The sequence below is a fragment of the Mytilus trossulus genome, chromosome 2, assembly GCF_036588685.1.
Source record: "Mytilus trossulus isolate FHL-02 chromosome 2, PNRI_Mtr1.1.1.hap1, whole genome shotgun sequence".
Taxonomy (NCBI): Eukaryota; Metazoa; Mollusca; class Bivalvia; order Mytilida; family Mytilidae; genus Mytilus; species Mytilus trossulus.
The window spans coordinates 23,079,255-23,092,087 of record NC_086374.1 but is presented as its reverse complement, the minus strand read 5'-3'; the positions used below and the strand labels follow the sequence as shown (position 1 = coordinate 23,092,087).

General features: G+C 34.0%; 1 protein-coding gene across 1 annotated transcript; it reads right to left on the bottom strand.

Moving 5' to 3' along the window:
• Positions 1–2,327: 2,327 nt before the first annotated feature.
• Positions 2,328–12,065, bottom strand: LOC134704977 (keratin-associated protein 5-4-like). The gene is made up of 7 exons (XM_063563756.1): positions 11,836–12,065; positions 7,409–7,543; positions 6,460–6,558; positions 5,863–5,964; positions 4,757–4,873; positions 3,356–3,475; positions 2,328–2,408 (listed from the first exon to the last, which is right to left on the bottom strand). The coding sequence occupies exons 1-6, from the start codon at positions 11,882–11,884 to the stop codon at positions 3,372–3,374; spliced, it is 606 nt and encodes a 201-aa protein (XP_063419826.1). The 5' UTR covers positions 11,885–12,065; the 3' UTR covers positions 2,328–2,408; positions 3,356–3,371.
• Between the last annotated feature and the right edge of the window lie 768 nt (positions 12,066–12,833).

Genomic DNA, 12,833 nt, shown 5'->3' with positions numbered 1-12,833 from the left:
ACCAAAGGTACCAGGACTATAATTTAGCACGCCAGACGCGCGCCTCGTCCACACAAGACTCGCCAGTGACGCCCAAATCAAAATATTATAAAACCAAACATGTACAAAGTTGAAGAGCAAAATTCCAAAAAGGTGTGCCAAATACGGCTAAGGTAATCTATGTCTGTGATAAGAAAATCCTCAGTTTTTCGAAAAATTCAAAATCTTAATAACAGGAAATCTACAAAAATGACCACACTATTGATATTCATGTCAACACCAAAGTGTTGACCACTGGGCCGGTGACACCCTCGGGGACGAAACGTCCACCAGCAGTGGCACCGACCCAGTGGTGCAAATAGTTATCAAAGGCACCAGGATTACAATTTAGTACGCCAGACGCGCGCCTCGTCTACATAAGACTCATCAGTGACGCTCAAATCAAAATATTATAAAACTAAACATGTACAAAGTTGAAGAGCATTGAGGAACCAAAATTCCAAAAAGTTGTGCCAAATACGGCTAAGGTAATCTATGCCTGGGATAAGAAAATCCTTAGTTTTTCGAAAAATTCAAAGTTTTACTAACAGGAAATTTATAAAAATTACCACATTATTGATATTCATGTCAACACCGAAGTGTTGACTACTGGGCTCGTGATACCCTCGGGGACGAAACGTCCACAAGCAGTGGCATCGACCCAGTGGTGTAAATAGTTGTCAAAGGCACCGGGACTACAATCCAGTACGCCAGACGCGCGCCTCGTCCACACAAGACTCGCCAGTGACGCTCAAATCAAAATACTATAAAACCAAAGTTTTACTAACAGGAAAACGTTTAAACCCGCTGCATTTGTTTGCATTTTTCCTACGTCGGGACTGTTTATTTTCCTGTTTGAATGGTTTTACACTTGTCATTTTGGGATTCTGTATAGCTTGTTGTTCGATTTGAGCCGCGGCTCCATGTGAAAGACCATAACTTGACCTATAATGGTTTATTTTTACAAATTGTGACTTGGATGGAGAGTTGTCATATACCACGTCTTTTTATATCTATTAACCCTGCCGCATGGGGAAAAAATCAGAAACAAGTGGCTGTGAATTCTAGAAAAAAAAAGACTTCTGTTGCATGCTTAAATATTTACAGGGGAAAATAAGGTTTCCTTCAAAATCAAATTCATTTGTGATTTTTTTTAAAAGTTCATGGGGATTATTTCATTGCAGATGAGTAAATCTATGCTTGTTAAAAAATGATCGGGATGACGATGGTTCTTATAAAAATTGACGTGTTTGTGGTCATCATATACTTTACCTTTTGCATAATATTTACGGAAAAACTTATTTTGGAGCGGCATGTAGATTACAAATTTGCGGAAGTGGTATTTTTTATTTTTTTAAGTCAATTTCGCAAATCGAGAAGCTCGAAAATCAAAAGAACTAGGAACCAAATTGGTGTGGCCTAAAGTAATGATAATCTGTGTAACAGGGGTAAAAACACGACACAAGTTAAAAGGAGCAACGAAATGATAACGAATATACACATGATATCTCTCATTGGAAGACAGCATTCTCTCCCTTTCTCAAAAATATGCTATGAGTTATAACTCCCGGTTGGGTAGTCATAGTGTAATTAAAGATACGTTAGATCATTTGAGGGAGAAAAAATAATTCTTAAAATGGAGAAAATTGTTACTGTTAATGTTGTGTCATGTCATGATTGTCTATTCAGAAAAAATGTGATAACTGCTCAATATCGTACACCTAGTGAGCCATTTCAGTGATTGCATGCAGGTTTAATTTGGGCACTGAAACATCTCCAAACCGAAACTAATATGTATTTCCTGCAAGTGTTATGTTCTCAAGATATCTATTACTAAGTAGTTGCATATTCGATATCTGGATAAGCTTACTATTCAAATGCAGTATTTAATTTAGTATTCCTTTTTTAAGTTTAACAGGGAAAGATATTTGGTTTTTTTCGCATCCCCCTCAACAGGTGTTAAAAATATACCCGCCGATACAAAATCATAGATTATGCAAATTTATGGTTCAACAGAGTGAATAAAAATAACAGCACCACATACACAAGCAAATGAATTGGAAATGTCAGTTGTTCCTCACGTATATTATAAATTGGTCAACATGGTGCAGGCAGAACATATTATTGTGCGAGGGCCAATTGATAAGAAAAGCTCACTTTGACCTTTGAGTCAGGTGTACTTATGATGATAAAGAACTCAAACTATTGTAACATAGAAAAAAAATATCGAAGTACCTGAACCTATATATTAATGATTCATCGGTACAGTGACTGCAGTGAATTATATTTATATAAAGAAAGAGATACACTCAGTTTTGTGATAGTTTATTCTTCATATTTATCTTCGATTTACTCTTCATGGAATGTCTTTTTTTTTCTTGGTTCTTCATCTACAAAATAAATCGAAAAAGTTTGAGTTGATACTTTATTATATTATAACATTCATTGGTGCTTTTGAAATCTTAATGTTTTGGATTTAGATATATAAAATGTCTTCATCAATGTATGATGCAACTGTTTCAGATAACTATGTCTTTGTCGTTTTATATGACATGACTCTATAGCTTTTAAGTGTTTATTGTTTCTTTGACATGGTATAGATGATGCATCTTTCAATATCTATCCATATGACGTACGTTTGCCAAAGAGAAATCCTTATCATTCATAGATTTGTTACGTTCTTTTGGAAATTCATACATATATGTGAATTATTTCGCTCTAACGTAATGTCGAGACCTTATATTTGTTTATATGTTAAAATTACGAATGGAAATGGGGAATGTTTCAAAGAGACAACAACACGACCTTAGAAAAGACAACAGCAGAAGGTCACCAACAGGTTACATATCTAGTAATGGTCATATCTACAATTTTGGACCACTCTACATCCCCCTAAACTGTGAAATATTTCAAATTCTGCTACTAAAAATGTTTATTTGTGGGTGCAGCCATTACAGGGGAGAAATAAGAATTGATCCAATTTCGTTTTAAAAAAGAACAGCATATTCTTGTTTTCGAGAGGATAAAGCACACTTTATGAAAAACCTCTCTGATTAAAACAAAATTTATCTGAAACTGACATTGCCAGGATGCAACAAAGCTCTGTTAAAATATATTTTATTTGCTCACATACAACCTGAATAAAATACAAGTGAATGCTTACGTTAGCTGCTCATTCATAATGTTCTAAATTATATATAGGAAGTACTGATTCAACCCGAGTATCTTTATTTGTGAAATTTTGCAACATTTTATTCTTGTACAATGAACAAACATATGAAAGAGCACTTTATTTTAGAAGACATAACTTGTTGGTATTTTTCAAACATGGTTTTACCTTTTGACAGTGGATTTTATTCCACGCAACATTTATTGTTCTTACAACATGAGCTTTGACCCATGTCTGTTCCAGCACACTGATTACTCGGTTTGCACGTTCCCCCACATTCATGTCCACCTGTAAATATAGTAATAATATTCACTTAAATCTCCACAAGAGGTATTAACTCTCCATAGTTGACATAATATTTATTTCTTTATTTTTTAATCATGAAATGGAAAATGATTTTTGACATCAATTTTGGACTCATACAACTTATTTGAATTATTTTCATCGTACTTAAGTAACAATTATGTTTTTTTCCCCAAAGAAATGCAAGATTTCGAAGATAATTATATGTTAAAAAAATGTTATCTAACCTAACATGTCATGTTAAATAAATTTGAAATTCTATTATTCAACTATAAGCACAAGACTCAGAGCAAGAACCTCAATATACACTGCAATGGTTATTGATTGCACTATGATTATACCTTTTAGACCATTATCTTAACACATCTTAAGGTTAAACTATACTGTTTATATCGATCTCAGCTTCTTGCAATTTCTAGTTAGTTTATATAGACTCTGATATTTAAATAACTTTCTCTTTAAAAAAAATTGCGGCAAATGTAGTGTTAAAAGACCCATAACTGGAATTAAAATCTAGATAATTTTCTAAATCAAAATAGTCTACATTCGTTCATTTTGAATGTCAATTCCAATAAGAGTAATATTGTTCGTTTTAAAATACCTTCTGTTTACAAGTCACATGTTGCATCTAACTATGGAAATACTACTATTGAATACTGATCAATACTTTACTAGTAATGTTACACGTCATGAATGACAAATAAAAAAAAAAATCAAAGGGAGCTTCTTTTTGTCAATCTTAATACTAACGTACAGTTATGAAGATCGAAATTTCATTATACTGAAGAAAGTTTTCAATAAATGAAAAAATGCCTTTAAAATACGAAATATGGTAAAAACGATATGAATTTTTCAAAATGATAAACGCCCATTATATAAGATGTAGGCCCTGACAAATTAATGAATACTATTATTATTTGAATAAGTAACTGAAGTATCAAAAAAGAAGATTGATTTGCTTACAGCTAAAATATTAAAGCATCCACCTACCCATTGCATTAATGTGTCAATCTTAATTACAATGCATGAACAAGCAACCAAACAATGTTGGCAAGCAAAGCATTTAAACTCTTGGATTGCATGCTTTAATATTTTAACTGTAACATGTTTAAGTCATTTCTCTCATCTACTAAATTATATCAAACTAAAAAAGCTAAATGTGCCTAATATGAATATCATAATTTTTAATTTTATTCATAAAAGTATATAATTCAAAGAATACAAGACATACATATTAATATTCAGAATATTATTAACGATACTTACAGAGTTTACAGCATTTGTGATTTGGTGTCGCACAAAATCCATTTAAAAATCCACCATTACAATTGTCTTCACTTGCAAATTGGCAAGTTCCACCAAGTTCCTCACATGGTTGATCCTCTATAATATATAAAGTCAATTGCATTTGAAGTGAATGCTAACTCTGTCATGATGCTAATGTTTAATGGCAAAAATAATCAGTTGTTCTTTTGATCTTGTGTAGAAAAAAATCATATTTCGTACATTGAATTTTAAAAGTTTTACATGTCTGTGCCTTTTGTTGTTTTTTCTTCATAATAAACACATCATCTGGTGACTTTTAGTATAACATATACCACGTGTGCCCGTTACTTTTTTATACAATATATACTGCGTGTTTAGTTATAATAGTATTAGTAAGTATATCTTTATTTCTCAACCAACCCAATAACATTGGTATAGAGATTAATCTTTAACAATCTAGCTATATGAAGGTCTATTTACTTTTGTTTAAGTTCTAAATATAATTGACAAAAAGTGAAAAATGATAAGAAGTCCTGAAAGGATACACATTGCACCCATGTACGGTCACCCCATGTACATGAACAATCACGTATACAACGCTTCATTAATCTAACAAGTAAGATGTTAAAGATGTCAAACAGCCGGAATGGAATAATACCATACTCATACATTCCACCATAGGTCTACATGTGATATTTACAATCACTTCGTAAATTTTGAATTTGCTTTCATTCTGCATTCAAAGAACCTTAACGTTTTAAGTAGCTACAACTGAATTGCCTCTGTATGCAGCCTGTCGGTACAAAAATAATTTAAAATCTACCATCTCATTTCATAATCAAAATCACACTTAAATTGCTCTCTTTACATTTAATATTCTTTTCAGGTGGGACCGCAGCGGTTGGCACCTAAACCTTTGAACCATTAAAAGAAATAAAGTATTAAATAAAATTATAAAGATACAGTCATTTTTTCGTTAATAACATAATCATGAAGTATATAGAATTTTTATCTTCTTATATTTCAATGTTTCATTTTTGTTCGCTCTACCCCCTCTCTCTCTCTCTCTCTCTCTCTCTCTTCTTATCATGTATAGTATAGCTTACGGTTACAGCACTTATTTCCACCACAACAATCGCCTACTTGATGAGGGGTTTGTCCTCCACATGAGCTGTCACATACTCCTCCTGCATCTGCACACCAATCATCTGCAATTTGAATATATAGCTTTACTTAGACTATCGTACATAGATAACAAAAAAAAAGTCTTGGTCAGGAAGTTAAGGACATATTATTGTAAGAGATCTTCTTGTTAGCGGTGCCAGTCGTACGAAATGCGTCCTTTAACAATGAGCATAACCCTGTCGGCGCATCAGGTCTTATACTTTGCATGTATGCATATGTGTAAGTTGACAACATGCATACATAGCTAGAGATATATCATGTTAAAACTCTTAACCACGCTTCAATCGAATGTATAGAGGCAGAGGTCTATCATACTGATACGTCATACATAACTTGGAAGTTCATTTAATATCTGCATGTCGTTCTGACATTTACACATGTATCCACAATAGTTATAAACAATATAAAGATGTGTGTGTGTTTGTGTGTGTGTGTGTGTGTGTGTATGTGTGTGTATACATATTTCAAAACGATTGTGATTTGTTTCAGTCTAGTGAAGGATATTAAAATTAACGTACCATTACATGTGTCTCTACAACATTTTTTACCATCGCAACAGGTTCCACTTTGAGAGCTACCCTCGGAACATTCATCTTCACACGTGCAAGCAACATCATCTGTCAATTAAAATTTAAAAAAAACTCTGTTAACCTACTATAGTATAGTTATCATATTAATATTTTTAAAAGTTTATTCAAGAACTAAAATGTTAAAAAAAGAACATTGAACTGACAACGTAATTTACTGGTTTACTCGAGCATGGGTTTGTTATCAAATCTAGTTTCAATTGACTATAAATTCGAATTGTTTATCAACTATAAAGTCAATGGATAATTATTGCGATTTATCTATCAAACCTAGTTTCATTGGACTATTAATCCGAATTGTTTATCAAATCTAGTGGCAAAGGACTATTAATCGGAATTGTTTATCAAATCTAGTTTCGAAGGACTATTAATCCGGAATAAGGATCAAGGGTTGTGCATACTTTACTTTAGAAGCGCGGTATAAGGATCAATGGTTAATCATATTTTAATTTAGAACGAGGTAGGGCCATTAGGATCAATTGCTAAGCATCGTTTTATTAAGAAACGCGGTATGCCTATAAGGATCAAGGGTTAAACAAACTTTCATTTAGAAGCGCTGTATGCCTATAAGAATTAAGGTTGTACACCTTTTATTTAGAAGCGTGGTATAATGAACAAGAGTTATTCATAGTTTTATCTAGACGCGTGGTAAAAGGATCAAAGGTTATACAAACGTTTATTTAAATGCGTGGTATAAGGATCCAGTGTTTTGCATAGTTTTATTTAGAAGCGTGGTAAATTAGGATCAAGGGTTATACATACGTTTATGTAGACGCACTGTGGGAGGATCAATGGTTACTAGAAAAGTTTGATTTGTCAATGGTAATTTGATAGATGATGATAGGGTATGCAAAATGAATAAAATTTATAACAATTTTACTTTGACAGTCGTTTATACAGCAAGATCGTTGTGCCCCACAACACAAGTTTGGACTTTCAGTGGTGCGGCAAGTCTCTTGATTCATGTCGAAACAAAAACCATTTGCTTTTGTGCATCTAGTGTCTCCACCATTTCCTGCAAAAGTAAAGAAACTAGTTATATCAACACATTATAGTAATATCTAAGTCACTTACAAAAAAAATCGCCGTGGTAAATACAGGCAAATGGAAAATGTATATGACTGACACTATCTTCACGAACGCAGTATTGATTCTACTGTCCCAAAACCCCATACTGGTCAATTTCGACAAGACAACATTATAGTCAATATCGACAAGACATCATCATCATGAGTATCGACCGACTAGACAATATCGTAGTCAATATCGACATGACAAAATCATGATCAATATTGACAAGACAACACCCTGGTCAATATCGACAAGACAACATCATGATTAATACCAACAAGACAACACCATTGCTAAAGCACTATTGATTCTACTGTCCCAAGATTACATCCTGGTCAATATCGACAAATCATTATAATAGTCAATACCGACAAGACAACATCCTGATAAATATAGATATGACAACATCATGGTCAATATAGATATGACAATATCATGGTCAATGTCGACAAGACAACACCCTGGTCAGTATAGATAAGACAACATCCTGGTCAATATCGACAAGACAACATCATGGTCAGTATAGATAAGACAACATCCTGGTCAATATCGACAAGACAACATCATGGTCAGTATAGATAAGACAACATCCTGGTCAATATCGACAAGACAACATCATGGTCAGTATAGATAAGACAACATCATGGTCAGTATAGATAAGACAACATCCTGGTCAATATCGACAAGACAACATCATGGTCAGTATAGATAAGACAACATCCTGGTCAATATCGACAAGACAACATCATGGTCAGTATAGATAAGACAACATCATGGTCAATATAGATAAGACAACATCATGGTCAATACAGATAAGACAACATCATGGTCAGTATAGATAAGACAACATCCTGATCAATATCGACAGGACAACATCATGGTCAATACAGATAAGACAACATCATGGTCAGTATAGATAAGACAACATCATGGTCAGTATAGATAAGACAACATCATGGTCAATATCGACAAGACAACATCATGGTCAGTATAGATATGACAATATCATGGTCAATGTCGACAAGACAACATCATGGTCAGTATAGATAAGACAATATCATGGTCAATGTCGACAAGACAACATCATGGTCAGTATAGATAAGACAACATCATGGTCAGTATAGATAAGACAACATCATGGTCAATTTCGACAAGACAACATCATGGTCAATATCGACAATTCATTATAATAGTCAATACCGACAAGACAACATCCTGATCAATATAGATATGACAACATCATGGTCAATATCGACAAGTCAACACCCTGGTCTGTATATATAAGACACCATCCTGGTCAATATCGACAGGACATCATCCTGATCAATATCGACAGGACAACACCCTGGTCAATACCGAGAAGACAACATCCTGATCAATATCGACAAGACAACATCTTGGTCAATATAGATAAGACAACATCATGGTCAATTTCGACAAGACAACATCATGGTCAATACCGACAAGACAACATCATGGTCAATACCGACAAGACAACATCCTGATCAATATCGACAGGACAACACCCTGGTTAATACCGACAAGACAACATCCTGGTCAATATAGATAAGACAACATCATGGTCAATATAGATAAGACAACATCATGGTCAATACAGATAAGACAACATCCTGATCAATATCGACAGGACAACACCCTGGTTAATACCGACAAGACAACATCCTGGTCAATATCGACAAGACAACATCCTGGTCAATATAGATAAGACAACATCCTGGTCAATATAGATAAGACAACATCATGGTCAATATAGATAAGACAACATCCTGGTCAATATAGATAAGACAACATCCTGGTCAATATAGATAAGACAACATCCTGGTCAATATCGACAAGACAACATCCTGGTCAATATCGACAAGACAACATCCTGGTCAATACAGATAAGACAACATCCTGATCAATATCGACAGGACAACACCCTGGTTAATACCGACAAGACAACATCCTGGTCAATATCGACAAGACAACATCATGGTCAATATAGATAAGACAACATCATGGTCAATATAGATAAGACAACATCATGGTCAATATAGATAAGACAACATCCTGGTCAATATAGATAAGACAACATCCTGGTCAATATAGATAAGACAACATCCTGGTCAATATCGACAAGACAACATCCTGGTCAATATAGATATGACAACATCCTGGTCAATATAGATAAGACAACATCCTGGTCAATATAGATAAGACAACATCCTGGTCAATATAGATAAGACAACATCCTGGTCAATATAGATAAGACAACATCCTGGTCAATACCGACAAGACAACATCCTGGTCAATATAGATATGACAACATCCTGGTCAATATAGATAAGACAACATCCTGATCAATATCGACAAGACAACATCATGGTCAGTATAGATAAGACAACATCCTGGTCAATATCGACAAGACAACATCCTGGTCAATATCGACAAGACAACATCCTGGTCAATACAGATAAGACAACATCCTGATCAATATCGACAGGACAACACCCTGGTTAATACCGACAAGACAACATCCTGGTCAATATCGACAAGACAACATCATGGTCAATATAGATAAGACAACATCATGGTCAATATAGATAAGACAACATCATGGTCAATACAGATAAGACAACATCCTGATCAATATCGACAGGACAACACCCTGGTTAATACCGACAAGACAACATCCTGGTCAATATCGACAAGACAACATCATGGTCAATACAGATAAGACAACATCATGGTCAATATAGATAAGACAACATCCTGGTCAATTTCGACAAGACAACATCATGGTCAGTATAGATAAGACAACATCCTGGTCAATATAGATAAGACAACATCATGGTCAATACAGATAAGACAACATCCTGATCAATATCGACAGGACAACACCCTGGTTAATACCGACAAGACAACATCCTGGTCAATATCGACAAGACAACATCATGGTCAGTATAGATAAGACAACATCATGGTCAATATAGATAAGACAACATCATGGTCAATTTCGACAAGACAACATCATGGTCAATACCGACAAGACAACATCATGGTCAATACCGACAAGACAACATACTTGTCAATATTGACAAGACAACATCATGGTCAATTTATTTGAAAGAAAGTTGCCATTCATGTTCACTGTTATTACCGACAAGACAACATCATAATTAGTATCGAAAAGACAAGACAATATTGTAGTCAAAATCGACAAGACAACACCCTGGTCAATATCGAATCGACGAAAAGACAACATGATGCTCAATATCGACAAGACAACATCCTGTTGAATATAGACATAACAACATCCTGGTCAGTATCGACAAGACAAAATCATGGTAAACATCAACAAGACAAGACAACATCGTGCTTATACAGGTAAAAACGTTGATTTATACATATTTTTAATCTATGATATGAAATTAAAAAGACCAAGAAAAATCTAATTGCACGATTTCACTTTAAATTCAGACAGATATTCATGCTTATATGACAATCCGAGGTGTTCGGAGGTCGCCTCGATAGTTAATTCGATAGTTTTAAGACTAAAATACACATGAAACAAAGCTACATCTTATCGATAACCCATGCCCTATAAATTGTATATTTCACACTTTTTTTAAATTTGGATTATCAATTAAATATAAGAATTTGAGTCAATTCGGTGAACATGAATTTGACAGCTAGTGACCTTTCAAAGATCAGATTAAGGAACCGATAATATATGAGCTTCAGCGAGCTATTACTTGTTTCGATCCGAGTACAAATAGAGCTGATATTTAAAGACACTAAACAGCTATACACTTTAACCTGCAATTATTTTTTTTACATTCTATTATCTCAATCGTTGAATTTATTTTTTAAAAGAGAACCCCAAATTCAACTGTGACTTAAACAATGATTTCACGTAACCGTTCCGTCGCAACAGAAGAAGGATACCAGGAGACAAGATACGTCCAGTATAAGTATATATATAAGTATAAGTCTAGCTATTATAGAAAGAACAGATGTGGTATGATTGCCAAAGAGACAAGTAGTGTCATTAATTTTTGAACATTTCAAATAAAACGAAAACCAAATTGGTCACAAAATTTGGACTTATTGATTCTTATCTTTCAATTATCAATTAAAACAACTAGATGAGTGAAAATGTGTAAGTTTATGAGTAATAGCATATTCGTATGATTATTTTGAAGATAACAAAATAGAAAAAAGATTTCTTACCTGAACAACTAGCAACCAGCATCAACACAAGTAGAAATGTTGTATACATCTTTCAGAGATAATCTGCGGAACTTTTGTGTGTTTCAAGTGAAGGCCTGTAAATGATAACTTAAACGCGGAGTATAATGATTAAATAGTATGAAACAACAGATGCCAAAAAGGCTGACTAGTTTGAAAATCTTAAGCGCAACGTAGCAGTATACAACAGATGCCAAAAACGCTGACCTGTTTTAAAAATCTGAAGTGTAACGTATAAGAATATAGCAGTATATAATAGATACCAAAAATCGCTGACTTGTTTAAAAAGCTGAATATTAAATTTTACGAATAAATTAGAAAACAACATATGCCAAAAATGCTGACTAGATTAAAAAGCAACACACATACAAATGTGACAACATATGATACTGCGAGATGAAAAATTATTAGAGATGTAAAAGAAACCTGTGCGTGTTTATCGTTCCGTTAAATATGATGACGACTGTAAAAATATGTTGCCCTCGCTTAAACTTTTCCTTAGCAAAATCATCCTCAACTTTAAAACGCCGGCGTACAAAATGTACAAACGTTCGTTTTCGACCTGAAGTAGATATGTGGTTGAGCATCAAACGTTTGTAAAGGAGGAACGTATCTTGTTGGTCAATGAAGATGGTCCAGCTTTCGTATTCAGTCCAAAGTAGATAGGTTATTAGGCTTCTTTGTAAAGGAAAATGATCATGGCAATCATGCTGTACACTCGCGGGTAAAGAGGGATTTTGACAACGAACAAAACTGTGTAGAGGGTGGCGTTTAAGATGAACGTGGATTTTTTTTCTGGACAAATTTTGTTTTGCCTGTTGCGAAAAACAATCTATTTTTTTCGCGACAATTCGAAAATATTTTTTTTCTTTCAATTTTAGCAATACATATAGTGGCAGCTGAGGGTGAAACACATTTTTTTTTTCTTCTCAGGAACAAATTATTTTTTTCCTCAAAGACTGGAAACAAACTTCCCCCCC